This window comes from Aspergillus welwitschiae, assembly GCF_003344945.1.
Source record: "Aspergillus welwitschiae strain CBS 139.54b unplaced genomic scaffold BDQ94scaffold_2, whole genome shotgun sequence".
Classification (NCBI taxonomy): Eukaryota; Fungi; Ascomycota; class Eurotiomycetes; order Eurotiales; family Aspergillaceae; genus Aspergillus; species Aspergillus welwitschiae.
The window spans coordinates 1,091,107-1,112,046 of record NW_020798696.1 but is presented as its reverse complement, the minus strand read 5'-3'; the positions used below and the strand labels follow the sequence as shown (position 1 = coordinate 1,112,046).

The following is a 20,940-nucleotide window of genomic DNA, read 5'->3' as shown; positions in this document are numbered from 1 at the left end:
TTCTGCCCCATTGAGCGAAGTATTGTGTGATATGGCATTTGGGGGCCAAACTAGTCAGTCAGCACTAGCAATAAAGCCCAACGGCTGAGTGGTGATGATCCATACTTAGGCTATGCTTTAATCACACTAATCAAGCCCTAGTCGCCGGAACAGCCGCTAATGATGGCGGCCTCGCGTCGGCGGAGTTTCAAGCCGATTGCTGTGTCGTATGTAGCCTTGCGGATCTTAACGCAAATACCATTGGATCTTCCCGTCTGGACCAACATCTCTCTTACTTCTTTGGGGTTAGATTTGAACGGCAAGGTGGACAGCGTGACCCGTTCAGCTCGCTCGGGGGTGGGACTTATCCCGCGATGGGTCTGAGCCTCTTCATGTGGAATCAGTGGATTAGATTTCCTTATCCAATTACAAAGCATGAGAAGGTGACGAATATATATAGACGGTGATATACAGTTTGGGAAAATGAGGAAATGTCTCGATCAATGCACCGAGAAGTGATGCTCCACCACAATTTGCCCCGGCTTGATATCCGCACCTGAACGACTGCCCAAGGTCACCATTCGCAAAACATCTTCCTCACTTCTCGAGGCTTCCATCCATGGGAACTTCGACTCATTGTGTGTGGAAGTAAGCCCCGGTCGCAGTTGACTCGCCCTGTGGCCCGTTCCCGTATGCAGTGATTCGCCCGTCTGGCTGCGCTTCCTGAGAACGCGACGCCAGAGGAGCTTCGTTAACGGGCGATATGTTGGCAAACACGCTGCTATGAGGTAGATTCCACCCTCGATTTCAGCCCAGATAACCAGAGTCGAGGCCGCCCAGGTCACATCCCCTTGCACGTCAGTCACGTAGAATTCCCGGAATCGGATGATGGAAGAGACCATGCCCCTATTGTTCGACGGAGTTAGTACCCTCCTCTCCAGTAATACAATGGCCATAGGAAAGAAGGTGAAGGGGATGTAACTTACACACTACCCATGAGAAACGTAACCCAAATACCCAGTTTAAGGCGACTCGAGGCGTGCAGGTTCCACACCACTGGCATCGGCAGAATCAACATGACAACATCCGTCAAGATGTGCGCAAATCCTCCCCAACGCAGCCATACATTGATGTCAATGCAGCTTCCTTGCGAAGTCCAGTAATAGCTGAGCGGCCGACAAGATACGAGACCTGCGATAGTGACAACAAGCCAATTGACAACGATGACTGCTCCGGTGCCGAAGCATATCTTTCGGAGCGTTTTGTGAGTGAAAATGCTCAGGTAGAGGTGTAAGATGGCCATTTTTGGGGGTACGACGGTGGCAAAGTATAGGAGCGGAGTGGTGATGAGGAACTTGGTCGCCGTCACCAGCATCTCGGGATCAATCTGGCGGACGATTTTTTGATGCAGGCCGATGCCACCGTATATTACAGCAGCTACCGGGTAGTGTGCATTAGTTACTGTGTTCCATGTCAGGAGGAGTGGGATATCGAGGCCTACCTATTGTGCAGCTCGCATCAGCAATGCAGAGAATAAGGCCCACAACCATAAGAGCATCATCCCAGCCGAACTTCAGCCGTTCAACAAACTTGGAAGTAAAGCGCAGGACCACGCATACCACTTCCAGTACTATAAACATGATCGAAACGGTGATGATCAAGTGTTGCTTGGATTGATGAAGATGTTCTTCTGAGTACTCGTCCATGCTGGCGAACTTGCGAGACAACAACCACGCCCCAGTAGTAGTAAGGGATATTGGGGGCTGAACCTTCAGTGTATTGCGATGTTAGAAAATGATTTTGAGAGAAGTTACTCGGTCCTTGAAAGCCCCATTTAGTCGCTTCCATTCAACTTGATATATACTCCGCGACATCCGTATATTCCACGCAGACCAACAATTTCAGCCATTCAGAACAAGCGACGAGTAAATAGGGGCTGAATCATAGAGCAACTTTCCATGGGGAGCTATAAAGAGAACCCCCAGAAACCGGTGGCCAAGTGTATTCTGCGGAAGCATAGTGAGAGCGGGTCTCCTGCATCTAAGCAGTAGTAGGAGGGCTGATCCGATCGCTCTGCAGGGTCCAGGCAGCGTTTAGCACGATGGAAGAAAAGCCAAATCAGCACTTCAACAGCTTCATTCATGCCACATCTTTTCTGTGCAGCCTATACTAAGCCAATAGACTTGCGAATGGATCAACAGCTCATTCGGAGAAATCTGATCTCGATTGTCCAGCCCAGGGACTAGCGCTGGACTATTGAATTCAGTAAGTTACACGAGTAGACAGAGCGCGGTAAGCATAGTCTGTCCAGTCTGCACTTGGAAATCCTCCGGCGACTTAATGACATTACTTGTCAAGGTCCAGATTAATGGCAGGCAGACGAAGACGCGTTCAAGATGATTTATTACTGATATTCAAATTCATTTTAAAGAGACAGCAGAAATAATAATGTTATGGCAGAGAGTTTGCCAAGGATGAAGCCCTACTCCGTTAAGCGCAGCCAAGATGCTTTCTTTGTTTCCATAAGGGGGGCACCAACACTCAGGAGAGCACTCAGCACTCTCTTTGATCATGCATCGCCGAATACAGCCATGAACTACATTTTCTATATACGCTGTGACCAATATCCTAGAGCTATTCCTGTTTCTTTGGTCTCGGCAAACCCCGGCACTTGAAGGTTACTTTGGGGGCTTTCTAGTATACTTCGATGAATGCGTTAAGTTGGAATGATACCGTCATTGCCATTGCTTTAGTTCATATATAACATAGGGTACTAGCCGAAGAGCCCAGACTATGAAACAGCCATCAGTATAGTACTTTTCACATCCCTGTCTCAGACTAATAGTGTGAACCGAATATCGAATCCAGGCACATGTGCTTCTTCTCAAGCTATCGCCGTCTAACTGCCCTTTCAAAGTCAACGAGCGCATACTGCCCCATAAAGTTAACACCCTTTGGGTATCCTTACTAGCTTGGAGACTGGAGAGCTTATGGTAGTGGCACGCGCCTCTCCGCAGGCAGAAATTGTCGGCCAGCCTTGCCCGTCAGTGAGTCACTCCGGACAAACTAGCAGCAAGCAAAAACATCATTTGTCATTAGGCTGCCATCTTCAAGTGACCCTGTGATGTCAGGCGCTCTTGGCCACTTATATATATCAGCCGTTCGACATGAAACCATCGTGATTAGATACTCCTAGTTCCTTACTAGGGCTACTCAATCCACCACATACTAGTAGTACTACTTTTTGAACATGCCCACACCTCAGACTGTATCCGATCCCCGCTCTCTGCGGGGATTGTATCTCAATGAAGTCCATCAGTCTCGGGTTAACACCAACCAGGACTCCACGCCTCCTTTTCGTCAGGCAAAGCTTGCTTTATTACACCCTCTCAGCAAAGCAGATATACTCGAATCATGCCGTTGCCGAACAAACCCACCCACAGATCCTCAACTATGCCGTTACACCTGCGATAGATTTCGACACGAATTCCTCAACCTCCATCCACTAGGTAAGATGTGGAGGGAGGAGCTGATGAAGATCCCGCCCTTATCCCATCTCATATTTGATCTCACGTTACCCCCAAATGCTCCCAATGACAACAACACCGAGCCCCCAAGCCGATGGATCTACTGGGATATATCTATGCCCCAGGAATCCAGTCTTGGTATTCATGACAAAGAAGTCATGAATATTGTCAAGACGATTGCTTTAACGACGAGGATACGGACGAAGAGTGGTAATGTCTCTTTTGATGTTGTTTATGACCCGACTGATGGGGCACCTGTTAAAACTATGAAGGCTCTGCTACAGCAGCTTGGGGAACTGAGTACCGCTACCTCTCCTTCGAGTAGTTCTCCCCAGGGTGGGGATATTGAGACTCGACAGAACTGAAAGACCTCGAAGTAAATGGTCAAATACTGATCAGTGTCGGGCTTGTTTGATCCTAGATGGCATGCAGAACAGTTCAAGATAGTCAAGAAAGGAACGGGGACAGTGATTAATACCTGATACGCCAAGTCTAGTATAGTATCATATGGACTAGAGATTCACAAACCGCAGAACAAAATAATGAAATCCAGATAAAACAACACTATAGCCACTGAGATCAATAATCGGACACCCCGGACGAGGTTGGTGTGTTCGTCCCTCGTTTGCCAATGTTGAAGCCCTACTCCGTCCAACGCGGCCAAGAAGTCTTTTCTTTGTTTTCGTGAAAGAGGACCCTGCCATCGAGGGCTCTCTTACATGCAGTAGTCCACTAAATGGTTATTATAGTGCCATTCTAGTCTTTCCAAAGAGAAATCTTCGCGTATCAGGAAAGTTCCACTAGCAGGTCCTGGCACTTCAAACTACAGTGCTTGTTCTATAGTACTCTGGATGGCTAGCGTCCAGTTTCATTACTATCCTAAATCTATTAGGGCCTTCAAATGAGAAACCGGAAAGAAACTCTAAAATCTCATGAAGTAAGAATAGATCCACTGAATTTCCACTAATGCCTAGTTCTGAAACCTTGGTTCAACTCCTAAACGATACCACAGCAACTTGGCCAGCTTGTTCACCAGCATCCCAGACTATCCTGACTCCATTGCATTTTATCCATGGACCAAACATCCGGACCTGCTCTGGAAAAACCCGCCCACAACTCACACCAGGCTTTCAAGTCCGACGTCTCAACCCAAGCAACTTACGGACAGCAACATCCAAAATTGTCTCTGAACCCTGGAGACATCCACGACAGCACTCTTTCTCTCCCCCTACACTCCAAAAGATGTAGCCGTACCCAATTCAATAATCTGTTGTCTCAGCATACCCATACGATGAAGAAATACTTCATCCGTCTCGCCGTCGTTAATGTTATTCTCATCGTAAACAATATCAAAAGAAACAGCCTCACCCTTCATCCGCATTCTAGTCGTCAAAGCAATAGTTGTAGCCATCTGCATCACTTCTCTGAAAGGGATTGCAGGAGTGCTATTTCTGGACCTGTATATATCCCACTGTATCCGTGGGTTGTTGCACTCAGCAGCCTCGAGTGGATGCCTTTGTGGCAACGAAAGATCGAATATGATCCTGGAGAAAGGGGGGATTCTCATTAACTCCTGCCTCCACATCTTGGAGAGGGGTTGCAGATCGAGGTATTCGGCTTGAGTCTTAATTTTGAAGTATGGATCATGGTCCGTGACTGGTGGCGGAGTGCATGATTTGAGAATATCAGCTCTTTCGAGTGGGCGTAACAAGGCCAGTCTTGCCTCGCGCAGAGAAGGCACGGTGTTTTGATCAAGCCTTAGTTGAGATAGGTCTTCGCTGAGGCAGAATTCCTGGAGAAATTCGGGGTCGGAGACGTATTCAGTTGTGGCCATTTTCGAGGGGTTGACGAAATGTAGCCAGGGAGTACTTGAAATAAATATGTGGTGGGAAGAGTAGTACAATGGAAATGGGAAGGAGCGGCTGATATTTATGCATTGGCCGAGAACGACTGGTATCACGTAACGAAGGGCTGCAGTCACCAACAATGTCAAGTGAATTCCACTACGTGCCCTGAACGGCATTATCCTTGCTGCTGCTTTTCACTTACCGACTCCCAACCTCGAGCTTCCCAGGCAAATTAAGTAATGGTTCATTCCGATACTTGAATTTCTGTGATCACACGTGATATATTATTATGCAATGGAGCTAAGCCTTAGTTGTTCATGACCAAATGAAGCCAAGCTACAATGGATCGCACACGGCAGAACTACACGATGGAGTCCCTCAACCTGAATATTATATCTCGCAGCCAGTTTGATCTCCCACACCAAGCACTCCAGCGATACCGTTGGAGTGACGGTCATTCCCAGGGAAAAGTCGGTCTATCAGCCATCCCTGTATATTGCTCTTCTCCTCGCTATGTATCCAACACAAAGAGATATCTGGTTAATGACCACCCACCCCCAACGAGCTATACAGCCTCGCAAACTTCGACTCCTCCCTCGCCAACAACACATCCGGCTTATCAAACTCAACCAACTCGCCGCCCTCCAGCACCGCGACCCGGTCATACCAACCCACGTACCGCAGCCGATGCAGCACAGAAAGCACCGTATGGTCTTGAAACTCGGTATCCAGAACATTTTGTATGATCGCCTCAGTGTCCGGATCAACGCTACTCGTGGCCTCGTCTAAGATGAGCACCTTGAGACCAGCGGTCCCGCGTACCATCGCCCGCGCAAGACAGAGAAGCTGCCTCTGTCCCGCTGACCACGCCGTAGCCTTCATCTCGGCATCGAGTCCGCCGGCTGCGGCAATGGTCGTCCAAAGACCCAGTCGTTCCAATGCAGCGATAATTGTGGCGTCGTCTGCGGCACTGCCGAACGGGTCGATATTGAAGCGCACGGTGGTGTCCTGTCCTGCTGATCCAGGGAGGAGGAGCGGATCCTGCGTGACGATGTTTAGGCGCGGGCGGATCTGCGATGCTGCGTACGCGGTGAGATCCAGGTCGTCGATGGTTATGGTGCCGGCACGGAGGGGGATCATGCGCAAAAGAGTTAGAATGAGGCTGGTCTTGCCGCTACCTGAGGGGCCACAGATGGCAATCTTTTGGCCTGGCTGAATGCTCATGCTCAGTCCGTTAAGGACCGGGGGTTGTCCTTAGTCTGGTTTTGAGTAGTGTTAGATTGTGCAATGAGATATCATTTCTTGACAGAGAGAGGAGTAAACGTACGAATGTGAGGCTACAACTCCGCTGAGCTGAATTGCGCCGTTTGCTGGCCACGACCTTGGTAATTCCGGGCGCGAGGATGAATCCTCATCCATGTTATCCTCGGGCTCCGTTGCAGCAACGAAATCTTTGACTCTTGCAATAGCTCCAATCGATGTCTCGGTCATAGTCCAATACTTGATGAGCTCCATGAGTGACGAGCTGAATGTCATGACCATGACGAGTGCAACACCGACATCGCCCGCATTGAAGTGATCCCTCAAGAAGACGACAGTCGAAACAACAATAACCGCCATTGCGGCTACAATCAGGTCGAGCACCAGACCTAGACACTGCTGGATACACGATAGCATATAAACTGGTCTCTGGGATATATTCAGCAGCGAGAGAGCTGTCGTGTTGAATGTGACATGCCAATGAAATGCACGCACAGTTGTAGCGCCGCCAACCAGTTCTAGAAAGTGTGTGTATAGCGGCGCCTTGGCTTCAATATCGAGGAGACGCATCTGGCGTGACGTCCGGAGATAAAACTTTTGTGTCAAGTACAGGACGACTGCCAGGAATGGAATTGCGATTGCGAGGTACTTGGCGAAGACGGCAAGGATAATCACTTTCACGAGGCTGCTGCAGACGGCTTAATTTTCAATGACTATATCAGCACAAGAATGGATACGTGCACAGCAATAGTAGTACATACCAGACAGCAAGTTGATGCCTTCGATTGGGAGGGTCATGTCAATGAGATCCATGTCTTGGCTGAAACTGGAGGTGGACTACGCTTAGTATACAACCGTAAAAAAGCTCGGGGTGGTTACCGGTTGGTGATGCTGCCGACATCAACGTTGTGAAAGAACTGGAATGGGGCGCTGCAGGTAGGTAAGGTCAGCGATGCGCTATACTTTGCCAAAATAGCAGTAACTGACCGCATGGTACTCTTCAAAAGGTCATCATGAAGCCGCAGCGACGATTTTGAGACAATCCTGACGAATAGAAGCCTATTCACGTTATCCCTGAACACTTGAACACGCCCCATGGACGTACCAGCAAGCAGCAACCATGAAAACCACGCTGATGATGCTGAGGAAGACATAAACGCCGAGATACATCCCCGCCCTCTCATTAGGGTGTTGTGCATTCGCTTCCGTCCACCAGTCCAACCAAATAGCTAAAATTGTGAGTTAAATCACCAAACAAGAAGGATATTTAGAGACATACTCGAAAATTCGTGGCAGAAGCTCCAGCAGAGAGCCATGATCACAGTCATAGCGACTGTCATGCGCCCAGATACAGAAGCATAGTAGGCGTAGACAGCCATATCGCCGTTCTGCCGCGTAGCGTCGGTGGATCCAACGTGATCGGTGTCCATGTCGGCCGAGTCTCCAGCTGTGCGGTCTTCATGTTCAGTAGATATTGAACGGGACACCACTGTGTCATCGGGCTGTTTGGCGGTGACTGACACATTTGAGTTGTGTGTTGCATTGAGATTCTGAATGTAACTATTGCTGGCTTGAAGGGCGTGCAGGGTTCCGGCTCCGTTGATGTGGCCGTCGGTCAGGACCACGAGATGGTCGGCGTACTGAAGAATAGAAGCTGCGAGAAGGATCAGTCTACAAGCGTTGTAAAGGGAATTGGTCGGGGCAATCCCACTGGAATGTGTAGCAAGCACAACCGTGCTCTGCAGAGTTTGAAAGAGGCCGCCGTCGCCGAAAAGACTTCGTGTGATGATCTCAGTAGTAGCTGCATCAATCCCACTGAAGACATCATCTAGCAGCAGCACCCTGCATCGACTGTATAGTGCCCGGGCGAGTGCCTATTTCTTGTTAGTACTCATAGTAAAGAGCTTAAGAGGGGCGACGTACAATACGCTGCTTCTGGCCGCCACTCAGCGCGATACCGTTGCTACCCACTGGCGTCTGATCACGACGAGGGAGGCGAGCAAGATCACCTTCTAAGCCACAGGCACGCAGAACGGTGTCATACCATACGGTGTCAACGGGCAGTCCAGCTAGGATATTCTCGCGGATGGTCGTGCTTTGCAGCCACGGTGCCTGCGAACAGTACGCAATGGGGGAGGCATCCCGGTCCGCGCGCCCCTGTAGAACAAGCGATTCTCCAAGGATAGTCTCAAGGAACGTGGATTTTCCGCTGCCGATTGGCCCGACAATCATGGTGACGGCACCGTGCTGAATAGTCAGAGTCATGTCCCGCAGGACTGGAGGTGCGTTCTTGGTCCATCCGACGCTAAGGTTGGAAAAGGCAACCAGATCTTTGCGGGAACTTTGGGACTTGGAGATCTCCTTCAGGTCATAAGACACACCGACCTTGTCAACGGGGGTATTTTGGAGCGACTTAACTCCGTCAGCCGGCTCCTCAGAACAGCAGTACTCTTGTATCCGGTTGAAGCATCCTAGGCACTGAACGACTTCAGGCAGAGATAGGATAAATGTCAAGACGGGGTCTGTGACCAATGAAACCAAAGACAACGAGGTGAATGCCTGTGCAGCAAGAAGCGACTTGTCGTCTCGTACGAGCGCTATGATAACATAGACGACGAAGGTTGCCATCGGCGCCAAATCAGCGGGGGAGTTGGCTGTTTAGACCGACTTGTCAGCTGGAAATCACCGGGTATAAATAGCACGGAGGACGTACAAAGCGTGCTAGTTACAATCAGCAGCTTGCGGAACACAGTAGACGTGGCAATTTCTGCATGTCGCAAACTCCTGATTATCGAATACAATTTCTCCGACAGGCCTAACATCTTGACGGCCTTGATATTCTCCAGGGTATACGACGTCAGCCGCAGTCTCTCTTCAATCCGCTCAATCCAGAGACGCTGGTATTTGTTAGTGGCACCTGATACCTTGAAGGTGGCGGCTACGAAGACTGCAAGGAAACATCAGCTATTAGAGCCTTACAGTCTTGTCAACTCGCAGGGTGGGACAAACCAAGCACGATCACGGCAGGAACAAGGCACGCAACACCAACCTGCCTCTCGAGGAGGTAAATGGCAATCGCTATTTCGAGTAGAGACGCCCACAACTCATGAGTCACTCTGGACCCAGACACGATACGTTCTACATCTGTACCCATGAGTGTGATTGCCGTGCTCTCCCCGAGATCCACTGCGCGGGTGTTGACAGTTTGCCGGTGAACGAGCGCTATCAGGCCCCCTCGCAAGCGGATGGTATATCGCGCTGTCTGATAGCCATATAGGCTCGTAGACACCTATCGTCACTCATGTTAGAATCATTCCCTGGTCTAATGAACTGCAAGAAACGCACCGCCTGTCCCACATAAACCAGCGCAAAAGCCCCAATCAGTGCTCTCCCAGAGTCCATGGGGGAATTCGGATTGCCGACCCACGAGACAGCCGCATCGATCAGAAACGGCTGGCAAAAGGTAAAGCCGGTCTTCATCAGACGCGGCAGGGCAGCCGTAAGCAGGGGAGACCGATATGCAGTCAAACATGCGCGAAGCAGCGCATGGGCAGCCCTTTTATCAGCGCGCGCCCAGACTGCCTGTAGCTGGGCCCCCACGACCTCGCTGTCTAGCTTGGGGTCGAGTTCTGGTAAGTCCTGCACGGAGATGACCTTGCTGTAACCATTTCTGAATGTTCCCGTTAGCCAGGCGAATGCAGCGCGCTTCCAAAAGCCACTGAATGGTTCTGGTGTTGCAGGTTTCTCGGATGCTTTGACAAGGGCGGATTCCTTCCCTATCGACTCAAGAACTGTCGACAATAGGATCAATGTAACACTCAAAGTAAAGGGGACTGCCGCGCGGGTTGCATTTGGTATGAGCCAGAGGGTGCGAACGCGGGCAATGCCTAAGAGTGATCTCGCCGAGAGGAAGCAGACGAGCAGAGTCGATGGACGGATTGAGCGAGTGTGGTGGAGCGATGACAGCGCAATAGCACCGGTAATCGCAAGCAATTCGAGAACATCCGCCGGAATCGACATTTTATTGTGCAGATGGGAGAGTTTCAACTGTCGGACGAGCACAAAGGCGAGCTGGCTGACTAGAAGCGCAATCAGTGCTACCAGCTTGCAAGATAGCAGTACCGATCGCTTTACTCTGCGAGATCGCGATCGGAGCTGCCATAGTGCCACGGGCAGCAGCGAGATGAATATCGCAGATGGCAAGAAGGCAAGAAAGGCATCCTCGAAGTAAAAGGTGAAGTCGAAGGTGCGACAGGCGACATCGACCCTGGGGCCGAAGACAGTGTCAGCTGTTGCTGGACACGCAGACATGATGTGGTTGGAACGTGGCTACCAGGCAAGTCACTCCTCTGGTCGAGGGGTCTTGATAGTCTTGTTGGATGAGGCCGTAAGCGTTGTATCGAGCGCTAGCATGGATGTCCGGAGTCCGGAGTCTCACCGACGCTAGGCTAAAGACTGATAGTCCCTGCGTTCGTATTGATAAGCTGCATCATTAAGTCGACTCACTGTGTCTTAGCACGAATCGCAGGAGTTTGGTTTTGAACTAAATCTGATGCTCAAGTAGGCAAATGTCCAAGCTGAAAATTGCACAGTAGCATACGAAATAGAAGGCAGATAAAGGGTAATAACAAATGCACGAGTCACCCAACGTCTCATAAGAAGCCTGATATTCCTTATCATCTGCCCCAACCACTAAAGGAAGCACATTGCTCGACAGACCCACAGGAGTCCAACGGCTGAAGAGAAGCCTAACTAAATCGACCGAGTCCCGCTAATCCAAACCCTCCTGCTTACGCTCCAATGCCATCCTATTTTTTCGATAATCGGCGTCCTCCTTATCAATGAAACCCCTCTCTTCCAAGTCATCTAAAAGCTCAAGAACGTAATCCTGGCAGTTATAACCCGGTGCCTCATTGTGTATGGTCATATTCTCGGCAGCGTCTTCGATGGCAGTGGCATGGGAATTCGCCACATCACAGAGGTGCACCAATTCAAGAAGATCCGCCGACTCCCGGGCATCGGAGTTTAGCTTCTCGAAATAATATCTGGTAGATGATCCCATAATCTGAAAGACAGTCTTTTCAAGCTTTGTTGGTCCGTCGAGGAATAGGCCCCAGTGTTTATATACGCCGTCATGGTTCCGGAAGATGGCAACGTGCAGACCAGAAGTTTGAGGCATTTGAACGGGTATGTGGTTATCGGAGTACGTTGAAAAAGGAGATAGGCTATCAGAGGTATGTGGAGGCAATGTAACGGACAAGGAAGTAACTTTTAGTTTCTTCGGAATCATAGGGTCTTCGTGTGAACTTCTTAAAACATGGTGGTTTTATTCTCATCAGAGTGCTCTAAGAGCCGCATTCCATTACAGCAAGGCGCTTCGCGATGTCTTAGAGGCTGCAGTTTCGCCTAGACGAGAACATAGATTAGTTCGTGAGATTGAATAGACCCTGTTTGTAAACTGGAAAGTAGCAACACACTTTGTCTGTGCACATCGCACGGGGCGCGCTGTGCTTCATTACACTGCATCATTAGCTTATATTCTCCCGCTCTGGATTGGACAGTTTTATCAAAACACCCAGAAGGCTGTAGGCAACAGCTTCGACCGAACAGGTGCCTGATATGCTATTTGAAGGAAAGGACAAAATACTGACAGCTGCCGTTCAGATGCGGCCGTCTGGTGCTAAGCAGTGCTCCTTAGGACTTTGCTGGAAACACGGGTTATTCTCTACAGAAGCTGTCATAATATCTATCATAAATTAGCCAAGGCCATCGAAATAGAAGACTATGTGGCAATGTTATTAGTTACCACATCCATCCAACTACAACATCTTCGCTATAAGTATCTCGAGAGAATATCCTCCCACGATGCCCAATACAGAACACCCATCTAAAGACACCATAGTCTCAAAACCCCATCTGCGTCCGGAACGACCAGCAGCCGAGCATCACTTGACACAGCCATTTTCGCCATAGGGCTCCTATCAATCCTGTCCTCCGCACGTCTTGTAAACTGCTGCTTGAGATTGCTTTCGATATCATACGTCTCCACCGTACCTTCCTGGGTCCGAAACACCAGCTTCTTCCCCTTATCCACGAACTGTACGCTTTGAATCCCGGCAAAGCTCCGCATCAGGGAATCCTCAAAAGCCAGACGCCATCGCATCCGCTCTTCACCGGTCAACGGATCCCAAAGACGCACTGTGCCGCCGTCTCCTCCGCCTGCAAGCACGGTCCCGTCAGGGCTCCAAGCCAAGCTGCGTGCCCAACGGCGAAATCCGTCGAAGCGAGAGACGGACTGTCCTGTTCGAAGGTCGTAGACATGGATATATGTCCTGGGGCTTCCCTGGCTCACAGCGAGGTACTTGCTATCGGGAGAGAAGACACCGCTCCAGAGCTGGCCGTCCACAGAAACCAGTACATGGATGCAGGCTCCGGAGTTGGCGTCCCAGACTCGTGCCCTGCCATCCCATGCGATGGACGTGACTAGAGAATTGTCTGGACTCATCCCAGCCCACATTATGGCGTCTGTGTGGCCGAGCAGTCGGTGTCGGAGGGACCGGGTCTGCATGTCCCAGAGGTTGAGGCATGGGAGGAGAGCAGGGTCACGAGGTCCGTGCTGGGTTGTTTCGTTTTGGCTGAGATAGATCAATGTCTTGCCGTCTGAACTGAATGTGGGACTACCGAAGGAGGCTAGTTCGCCTCGAAGATAGTGTTTGCTTTCTTGTTCGTGTAGATGGACGGCATTTCGGAGGGCTTTTTTCATGGCTTTGTCTAGGGCCCCCATGGCTTTTTCATCACTTTTCCAGCCGTGGCTGGACACTAGGTCTGAAATAAGGGGCTGTAGAGTTCTGCTTGTGAGGGTGTCAACGTCAACTGGCTTCTCTTTCTTTTGTCGGAGTCTCCCGTGCTCGTCCAGCTCCCATAGGATGATGATCCCGAAATCACATCCCTCATGGCGGTCACTACTTCCATCACTCTCTTCGAGTTCCTCGCCTGTCGACACCAGGATGTACCGGGTGTCTTCTGAATCCACGGTATTGATGATTCCCGGAGCGAACTTCACCTGCTCCAGGGCGCCCGTGTGTCCTCTCAAAACCTCAACACGTTCCTGCGTATCCGCATCAAAGATATGGATCTCGGTGTCAATCCCCACGGCAATAATCTTGCTATCAGGGCTAAGAGCAAGCGCATTTGCCTTCCCCTCTAATTGGATCTTCGCTGCTTCCTGACCCCAGTATTTGGGATATCCAGGCGCCCAGGCGGCAGGCTCCCCAGTGGGAGAGCAGAAGTCATGCTCAAGGGCATAGACATAGTTTTGGAGAAACGTGCTTTGGTTCATGCATCTCATTTTCCTTGGCAAGAAAAGTTGATGTGAGGAGTGATGTCTGTATTTGGGGGGAGCTTTATAGTCAGTAAGAGCGAGCTAAGTGAGTGTGGTGGTCAAGAAGAGTGAAATGGGTCAGTGAGTGAATGACCACGAGGCTGTGCTGCTAGCTTTATTTAAGAGACCGCCATCGAGCCTCCCAAGCCTTGTGCTAACTAACAAGTTAGTTCGACCCCACCATGGAGTAGGATATCTCCGGGCAATGCCACATTCTGTGTCACCTTTGAGATGCTGAGATCCGGGGGCCATGACAGCCTGGCGAGTGAGTCAGTCTATAGTTGAGTTTGGGGCTGCAGGCAACAAGCAATGCCAGATCTGCAGGCGCCCCACTTGGACGATGATAGTATGCAATGACAGCCGATCAAGAGGCAGTCGGGGCACGTGCAGGAGTCAAAGGCGACAGGATGTTCGTCGGAAGAATCCTCACTATCTTGCATGGATCAGTCAACACTCCCCAACCTGAAGGCGAGTGAAGGGGACGTTTCGGTAGTAATGTGCTCAATAACTATTAACTGATATGCAATGATAGTGACATAGTTGGTGATTAATCAGCTTAGCATACTGAATCTGGAAACGATGTAAGGCATCACTCAGTAAGCAGAAAATACCCAGTAAGTTTAGAGCTATGACAATATATTGGCAGCTACTATGACCGTAGATGAAGCCCCAGTCCGATTATCTGATCGACGTACAGCTCCATAACGTATGTGGGTTGTAGATAAGATCGAGACTCCAAATATAGACTCAAAGATGTGACATGTACCATTCGCAATCAGTCATAATCACTTTTCATCCAAGTCTAGCAACCAATCCGCCGCATTATATCCAGAGTGAAGAGTGTACCCAACCGACAAAGAAAACTGGCAAAAGTAACAGCAGATGTGAAAAAGAACAAATACACCTGTGATCAAGACCAGCCCAACCACATCTAGATATATAAACAAGAACCAACCATATCAACTATTTTTACTCCTTCTTCTTCTCCGTCGCCTCTTCCTTCTTAGGCTCTTCCTCCTTCTCTTCCTTCACCTCCTCAACCTTCTTCTCCTGCCCATTATGTTGAGGATGCAAGTAATCCGACTCCGACAGACTCATCTTCCTCTTCCTCAACCTATCCTCCTCGGCAGCAACCATGTCCTTCCACAGATCACCGGTGTGCTCCTGCTCAGAATTCTTCCTCTCCTCAGCAGCCTGCTTCTCGGCCTTCATCTTATCCTGCAACAAGCCGCGACCCTTCCTTTGATCCTGGATCTCAAACGCCGCACTAGCCACCAACACAGCGAGGGTCAAGCCCTGGGCGTAAACTCTCGCCTGGACAATCTTCTGCGAGCCACTGAGGTGCTTGTTCCGGTTAACCATGGCGAAACTACCGATCATACTAGCCACCCATGTGGCACCGACGATCTTGTACTTCTCGCGACGGGCCCACTGCAGAGCGCGATCGATCGGGGAGAGCTGCGACAATTCTTCCTGGCGGAGACGCTCCTCGCGGTTCTCGTACCATTGGCGACTGGCGTTGCGTTGGGCTTCGAAGCTGCGAGAGGCGTGGTCGGCGCTGATGATACCCACGAAGGTACCGGAGGAGGTCACGAGGAAGGACTTCATGGGGAGAGTGAGGTTGCGAATTGTCTGGTAGCGCCTGGTGGCGGCGAGAACACCTGCTGCGCCGCCGACCAGACCGATGAGACCACCGATGGTACCGCCCTTGACGACCTCGCTGGAAAGTTGCTGGGTTAGTTACTTTGTTCGGAAATTGGGTGGCGGGGAGGTCGGAAGTACCGGTAGTGAGCATCTTCTTCTTCTTTAGTGAGGATCTTCATTGTGATGGTGTTATGTGAAGAATCTGTGTGTAATTGATTGCAATGGTGGTAATTAAGAGTGTATTAGGTACACGTGTGAGGTGGGCGAAGAGAGAATTCAAGAAAGGAAGAAAAAGAGTGGGAGAATGATGCTAGAAATACGTGCAAAGCCCGGGTGACGTACGATCTGGACGGTCGGGGTCTGCGGCGGAGATTCGGACCATCCGGCGTTTGCCCGGGATCCTTGATAGCCTCGCCGAATTGTAACCGTTTTTACTGCATTTGGCTACTTTGTAAGCTGCGTCTCGCGCGAGAACGCCCGACCGTTTATCTAGTGCCTTCCCATTCGCTATGGCATGATCCAATAATACACATTCCGCCCTGCGCCAGCCCCCGAAAAATCTACGAGATAAAACCTGACATACATATGAGATCGGAAAAGGAAATAGAAAAAAGAAAGGTACAGCCAGAAGAATAAAAAGTAAGAAAAATTAAAGGAGTGAAAATTCTTCATCGACGGGATCCCTTGCTCGCCGCAATCTGCCGCGCCCGCATCTTGCGGAAACGATCCTCGCCGCTCGCTCCCAGAGGTCGCGCAAACTTGCTCTCCTGTACCATCGTCGGTCGCGGCACCACCGTATAGCTCGTGTGAGTCATGTCAGCGCGCGCGCGATTCGCCAGGCGAGGAGGCAGTAGCTCACGGGCACGAGCCTCTGCAGCAGTGGCCTGTACCGATTGAGTGCGTGTCGCGCTCAGTTTACTGTTCCGGTTAGCGATACAATCGACGTGGTAGGGTCTGAGTAGGAATGAACATACGTAGGGTCAAAAGCAGCCTCCTGGTATACCCTCTTCGAGTAATCGTCGCTGCGCTGGAGGATCGGGCGCGTCCATTCAGCCAGCAGACGCTCCGCCATGCGCTTGATGCCCGGCTCCGGACGCTTGCTCCGCGTGTAGAACACAATCACCTTGCCGATGCCACTGGCAACCAGAGCCTCCTTGTTGATCGGCAGCTTGCCCAGCGCAGTCATCAGATCCCGCTGAATGTTGTACGCCGGCAGGGAACCATCGTCCAAGGGCTCCAGGAAGAACTTAACCGCTTCCAGCAGGTTGATTTCCGGGTCGACCAGACTGTTCACGTATTGGTTGCGGTTGAGCAGCGAGACTACCTCAGGGAGCATCTTCAGCTTATGCATGGCAGGCTTGCCCTCACGACGGTTGATGGCGTCCATCTGCGCAGCGTGGGTCATGCGCTTGCGCATATCTTCGATTTCAGCATCGGCCATTTGTTCCAGGTCCTGTGGGAGTCAGCCATCATCGCTTCAACCCGCGAAACAATAGAAGTAAACATACAATGCCATCAGCTTTCCTAAACCGTCTCTTGGTCGGCTTCTTCAACGCCTCGTCCATTGCGCGATCAAGCGCTCTCCGCCGTCCTAAACATAGCAATTAGCATCATACATATCATCCCCAGTAAGAGAGAAGAAAGAACATACTCGTAGCCGGATCCAACAACTCCTCATCCGCAATCTCCGCCTCCTTCTTCTTCCTCCTCCGACTAGCCTTCTCTTCATCACTCGCACCCCCATCCTCCAACTCCCTCATCCTGCGACTCTTCTTCTCGCGACGTCCCTCTCTCTTCCTCTTCGAGCGCTCTTCATCCCCACCCTCCGTACGCTTCCGCTTATGCCGTCCAATAAGCTTCAAGTTATCCTCGTCGATCGCCAGCTGCGGCCGGTCCTCGATGTCAACATTCTCGGGATCGAAGTCCTCGAACTGGGCTTCGTCGACTTCTGAAAGAATTGATTCGTCGTCGGAGATCTTGTCTTCGTCGTCATCGTCATCATTATCGCCACCATTATCTTGCGCGGCCTCTTCTTCTCCTTGTTCTTCTTGTTCTTGTTGTTGTTCTTCGGCTTCTGGCTCTACCTCCGCCTCTACCTCCTTAGCGGGCTCTTCGTCGGAAACGGCGTCGCCGCCGGGCGTCGGGGGCGCTTCCTGTTGTTGCTGCTGTTCGTCCACTTCAGCGGCGGGCTTGAGCTCGGGCTCGGGACTGCGCGGTTCGGACATGGTTGTGTTTTGTGAGAAATGCAGTTGTGGTTGGGTTGGAGTAGTGTGTTACTTTCTCCCCTGATGAGGAGTGGTCGGCTAGACCAGGTTTCGTGAAGCGTAGATGGGATAGATCGATTCTCGAGGACCTTATTCGCCCGGATTCCAGATCTCTTGGTATATGTTGGATCCTTAAGAGAATTATCCTTTACATGAAAATAAGAAGAAAGAAAGATGAGAGAGAGAGAAACAGCGAAAAGAAATGGAAGGTTTAGTAAGTAGTAGCACCGAGCAACCGCGCAAGAAGTTGAAGCAAGCAAGCCAAAGCAAGCAGATTCCGCCTCCGCGGTGGTCTGTGCGCGGCAGAATCGAACCCGTTCATTCATTAACTAGAGAGTTATTCAACCGATTCATCATTCTTGAACATACATCTCTCTATCTATTTGTCCATTCACCCTCTATCCATACACTACTATCACAATGTTCGCTCCAGGTGAGCCTCAACCTTTTCTATCCAAAAAGATTGCATTATGCTAATTGTTACTAGGCCAGGAACAGCTCTCCAAGGAGGAGATCAGAGTATTTCACCCAAACCCTCTTCATCGTCATCGTCGACACCCAACAGAACATATCATGCTGACATTCTATTTTTCTTCCCATCTAGGCCGGTGAGGTCCAGGCTAGCCAGACCATCCGCATGGCTGTCTCCGGTGGTATCCTGCTTTACCTTTGTGAGTTCTCCCCATTCCCCGGGTTTCTGTTCTACGAACTAACAAACCGTACAGCTCCCTTCGCCATCGATTTCGTCAAGAAGTTCTTGTAATCGCGTGCCGACTACTTTTTCCACTTTACAACATACAATGCATACACGGGTATAGGGTAGGATAGGAAGGAAGGGATCGCATCATGTATTATATTGTACATCTCGAGTTGCAGAAATGAATGATACTCAAATGACCAGCTGTCACGGTTACTTTTTATGCTCTATTAAACCACGTCTCGTGTGCAAGACGTGCGGATACCAGCTCCTATAAACTCCATGCTCCAAACAGCACAAGCCAAACAACCAGACAGACCCTCAATTCATGATATGATGGAATCGCAATCAAGCATCAACAGCATCAGCATCAGCATCAGTGGTTCACGGCACCCCCGGGAAGCTTCTGTGCCTCCTCAAAGTCCTTTCTCACTGCTTCGAGTTCCTTCTGCAAGTGTTGGATTTGCGTGTGGTAGTCATCCAATATCTATAGACATCATTAGCATATGTAGAGGTCATGACTGGAAGTAAGCAACTCACCTTCTTGGCCGTCTTCATCGTCTGCTCGTCCAGCTCGTCGTCCGCCTGCGCCGCCGCGCCGGGCCCGGCCCGCTCCATCTCCTGCTGTAGACGCCGAGAATGCTCCCGGATAGCCAGCATGCGCGCCCAGATCTCCTCCGCTCGTCCGTTCAGTGACGGGTCAAAGACCGACCGCTCCAGCTGACTGAGCTTTTTCTTCAGCTCCTCCTCCGCGTCATCCATGGCGTAGCCCCGATTCCGCAGCACCTGCGTCTTAGCCGCAAGCGCCAGGCACCGCTTGCTGAGGACGAGGTGTTTCCGGCGGCAGTCGGCAATTTTGACCGAAATCTTCAGATCGTGCCGAGACAGTAGATCAGACAGGCAGTTGTTGATCTCGTGCAGTCGCGTCTGCATCATGGTGAGGAAGTCCTTCTGGCGCTGCGCCCGCTTGCCCAGCTCGAAGAAGCCCTTGACGAGCACAGGCACATATCCCGAATCAGGCCGCTTCCGCAGCGCATCCTCCCATTTCGTGTCATCGTCCTCCGGACCCGGCTGGTAGAATGGTGCCATTTCTTCGCCGACATTGTTATACAAGTACGCGCGGAAGGGAGAGGCACGGCTGGATGCATCCCACTTGTCCTTCACGATCTGAATCTGCATCGGTACGGTGCGGTGGACTACAACCATTAGTACGTGTAAACTTAAAGCATATAAACCACCTTCAACATACCTCCAGTAACTGCACGACCCGGCTCCCACAGACTCGAACCGAGCTGTGCCGTTGACTGACCCATCTGAGTCTGGCCCAATTGGGGCTGCTGCTGTTGCTGCGCCGGTTGCTGTTGCTGCTGCTGCCCTCCTAGTAGAGACCCTCCAAACAGACTCGGTTGTTGCTGCTGTTGTTGAGGCTGCTGCGTCTGACCCAACCCTCCGAACAGACCACCACCTTGCTGCTGCGGTGTCTGCGACTGCTGTTGCTGACCGAACAACCCTCCTCCTCCTCCAAGGGGTTTCTGTCCAAACAAGCTCCCTCCAGTAGTCTGCTGTTGTTGCTGCTGGGGCTGTTGCGTCTGCCCCAGTCCTCCGAAAAGACCACCACCGGCTGGCTTCTGCTGGGTCGCGGTTTGGCCGAACAGGCCGCCTGATGGCTGCTGAGTCTGCGTGTTCGTGGCGCCGCCGAAAAGACCTCCCGACGGTTGCTGAGTCTGCGTCGCGCCTCCGAACAATCCGCCCGTGGTGTTCTGCTGCGTAGTGTTTGTCGTCGAGGTGTTCCCGAAGAGACCACCACCTCCGCCGAAGGGACTGGGTTTATTTGCGGTGTTGTTGGCTTGTCCAAAGAGGCCGCCGCCCGTGGACGGGGCCGCAGGTTGACCGAAAAGCGACATTGCGAGTTGTGCTTAGTTCGAAACGGCGAAAAAAGATAAGGGGCGATATTGAGGATGACACAGTAATGGAAGAAACAATTGCAATAAATAAGTTCGGTCACTCCGCAACGAAGGCGCAATAACACCCAATTGAACCTATGTCGGTAGATACCGAATTCCTATTCAATGTCAACAATGGTAATGAATAAGCCTATACAATGGTGCGACAGGCCCACAACACATAACAAGAAGGAGCGAGGGGATAAAGGGGATACCCACAGACAAACAGCAGAATTAGAAGCGCAGTGCGCGGCATCAACAACAGCCGGGCAATGCTGGCGTAAGTCCCATCGGGAAGCTTTGTTTTTCGCACGGCTACGGTCACGTGTGGAGCTCTCCTTATGCCTGAGGCAACAAAGAAGCCAGCTACACGCTGATGCCTCAACGCTTCTGCCTGA

General features: G+C 50.9%; 10 protein-coding genes across 10 annotated transcripts; 2 read left to right on the top strand and 8 right to left on the bottom strand.

Moving 5' to 3' along the window:
* Positions 1-479: 479 nt before the first annotated feature.
* BDQ94DRAFT_165798 (uncharacterized protein) lies at positions 480-1,685 on the bottom strand (the record flags this gene model as incomplete). The annotated part of the gene is made up of 3 exons (XM_026770402.1): positions 480-885; positions 966-1,416; positions 1,481-1,685. The coding sequence occupies 3 exons, from the start codon at positions 1,683-1,685 to the stop codon at positions 480-482; spliced, it is 1,062 nt and encodes a 353-aa protein (XP_026631714.1).
* Positions 1,686-3,181: 1,496 nt separating this feature from the next.
* On the top strand, positions 3,182-4,059 carry BDQ94DRAFT_134443 (uncharacterized protein). The gene has a single exon (XM_026764467.1). The coding sequence runs from the start codon at positions 3,230-3,232 to the stop codon at positions 3,869-3,871; it is 642 nt and encodes a 213-aa protein (XP_026631713.1). The 5' UTR covers positions 3,182-3,229; the 3' UTR covers positions 3,872-4,059.
* Positions 4,060-4,734: 675 nt separating this feature from the next.
* On the bottom strand, positions 4,735-5,340 carry BDQ94DRAFT_165796 (uncharacterized protein; the record flags this gene model as incomplete). Its single annotated transcript, XM_026770401.1, has 1 exon — positions 4,735-5,340. One exon carries the CDS (start codon positions 5,338-5,340, stop codon positions 4,735-4,737), a length of 606 nt encoding a protein of 201 aa, XP_026631712.1.
* A 553-nt stretch (positions 5,341-5,893) lies between these two features.
* On the bottom strand, positions 5,894-10,924 carry BDQ94DRAFT_179685 (P-loop containing nucleoside triphosphate hydrolase protein; the record flags this gene model as incomplete). Its single annotated transcript, XM_026773448.1, has 11 exons — positions 5,894-6,578; positions 6,681-7,311; positions 7,375-7,439; positions 7,493-7,543; positions 7,601-7,672; positions 7,719-7,842; positions 7,893-8,487; positions 8,537-9,267; positions 9,327-9,560; positions 9,623-9,902; positions 9,959-10,924. The coding sequence occupies 11 exons, from the start codon at positions 10,922-10,924 to the stop codon at positions 5,894-5,896; spliced, it is 4,434 nt and encodes a 1,477-aa protein (XP_026631711.1).
* A 354-nt stretch (positions 10,925-11,278) lies between these two features.
* Positions 11,279-11,871, bottom strand: BDQ94DRAFT_134438 (uncharacterized protein). Its single transcript, XM_026764466.1, has one exon. The coding sequence runs from the start codon at positions 11,790-11,792 to the stop codon at positions 11,385-11,387; it is 408 nt and encodes a 135-aa protein (XP_026631710.1). The 5' UTR covers positions 11,793-11,871; the 3' UTR covers positions 11,279-11,384.
* Positions 11,872-12,305: 434 nt separating this feature from the next.
* BDQ94DRAFT_134437 (WD40 repeat domain-containing protein) lies at positions 12,306-14,439 on the bottom strand. The gene has a single exon (XM_026764465.1). It carries the CDS (start codon positions 13,959-13,961, stop codon positions 12,501-12,503), a length of 1,461 nt encoding a protein of 486 aa, XP_026631709.1. The 5' UTR covers positions 13,962-14,439; the 3' UTR covers positions 12,306-12,500.
* Positions 14,440-14,455: 16 nt separating this feature from the next.
* Positions 14,456-15,951, bottom strand: BDQ94DRAFT_134436 (HIG1 domain-containing protein). The gene is made up of 2 exons (XM_026764464.1): positions 15,777-15,951; positions 14,456-15,714 (listed from the first exon to the last, which is right to left on the bottom strand). Exons 1-2 carry the CDS (start codon positions 15,815-15,817, stop codon positions 14,964-14,966), a joined length of 792 nt encoding a protein of 263 aa, XP_026631708.1. The 5' UTR covers positions 15,818-15,951; the 3' UTR covers positions 14,456-14,963.
* Positions 15,952-16,113: 162 nt separating this feature from the next.
* Positions 16,114-18,128, bottom strand: BDQ94DRAFT_134434 (transcription factor SPN1). The gene is made up of 4 exons (XM_026764463.1): positions 17,290-18,128; positions 17,147-17,229; positions 16,613-17,091; positions 16,114-16,556 (listed from the first exon to the last, which is right to left on the bottom strand). The coding sequence occupies exons 1-4, from the start codon at positions 17,861-17,863 to the stop codon at positions 16,307-16,309; spliced, it is 1,386 nt and encodes a 461-aa protein (XP_026631707.1). The 5' UTR covers positions 17,864-18,128; the 3' UTR covers positions 16,114-16,306.
* A 194-nt stretch (positions 18,129-18,322) lies between these two features.
* BDQ94DRAFT_165790 (uncharacterized protein) lies at positions 18,323-18,665 on the top strand (the record flags this gene model as incomplete). The annotated part of the gene is made up of 4 exons (XM_026770400.1): positions 18,323-18,335; positions 18,390-18,421; positions 18,507-18,573; positions 18,628-18,665. 4 exons carry the CDS (start codon positions 18,323-18,325, stop codon positions 18,663-18,665), a joined length of 150 nt encoding a protein of 49 aa, XP_026631706.1.
* Positions 18,666-18,795: 130 nt separating this feature from the next.
* Positions 18,796-20,803, bottom strand: BDQ94DRAFT_46869 (putative nucleoporin). The gene is made up of 4 exons (XM_026775852.1): positions 20,762-20,803; positions 19,849-20,661; positions 19,140-19,795; positions 18,796-19,086 (listed from the first exon to the last, which is right to left on the bottom strand). Exons 2-4 carry the CDS (start codon positions 20,501-20,503, stop codon positions 18,976-18,978), a joined length of 1,422 nt encoding a protein of 473 aa, XP_026631705.1. The 5' UTR covers positions 20,504-20,661; positions 20,762-20,803; the 3' UTR covers positions 18,796-18,975.
* Between the last annotated feature and the right edge of the window lie 137 nt (positions 20,804-20,940).

Excerpts from the sequence above, each read along its gene's own strand:
- BDQ94DRAFT_46869 (XM_026775852.1), bottom strand. The coding sequence starts at position 20,503 with ATGTCGCTTTTCGGTCAACCTGCGGCCCCGTCCACGGGCGGCGGCCTC. Across the intron at positions 19,796-19,848 it reads GGGTCGTGCAGTTACTGGAG|TCCACCGCACCGTACCGATG; the intron begins GTATGTTGAAGG and ends TAATGGTTGTAG. Across the intron at positions 19,087-19,139 it reads CGATGAAGACGGCCAAGAAG|ATATTGGATGACTACCACAC; the intron begins GTGAGTTGCTTA and ends TGATGTCTATAG.
- BDQ94DRAFT_134438 (XM_026764466.1), bottom strand. The coding sequence starts at position 11,792 with ATGCCTCAAACTTCTGGTCTGCACGTTGCCATCTTCCGGAACCATGAC.
- BDQ94DRAFT_134436 (XM_026764464.1), bottom strand. The coding sequence starts at position 15,817 with ATGAAGATCCTCACTAAAGAAGAAGAAGATGCTCACTACCG. Across the intron at positions 15,715-15,776 it reads GAAGAAGATGCTCACTACCG|CGAGGTCGTCAAGGGCGGTA; the intron begins GTACTTCCGACC and ends GCAACTTTCCAG.
- BDQ94DRAFT_134434 (XM_026764463.1), bottom strand. The coding sequence starts at position 17,863 with ATGTCCGAACCGCGCAGTCCCGAGCCCGAGCTCAAGCCCGCCGCTGAA. Across the intron at positions 17,092-17,146 it reads TTAGGAAAGCTGATGGCATT|GACCTGGAACAAATGGCCGA; the intron begins GTATGTTTACTT and ends TGACTCCCACAG. Across the intron at positions 16,557-16,612 it reads GAGGCTGCTTTTGACCCTAC|TAAACTGAGCGCGACACGCA; the intron begins GTATGTTCATTC and ends TAACCGGAACAG.
- BDQ94DRAFT_134437 (XM_026764465.1), bottom strand. The coding sequence starts at position 13,961 with ATGAGATGCATGAACCAAAGCACGTTTCTCCAAAACTATGTCTATGCC.
- BDQ94DRAFT_134443 (XM_026764467.1), top strand. The coding sequence starts at position 3,230 with ATGCCCACACCTCAGACTGTATCCGATCCCCGCTCTCTGCGGGGATTG.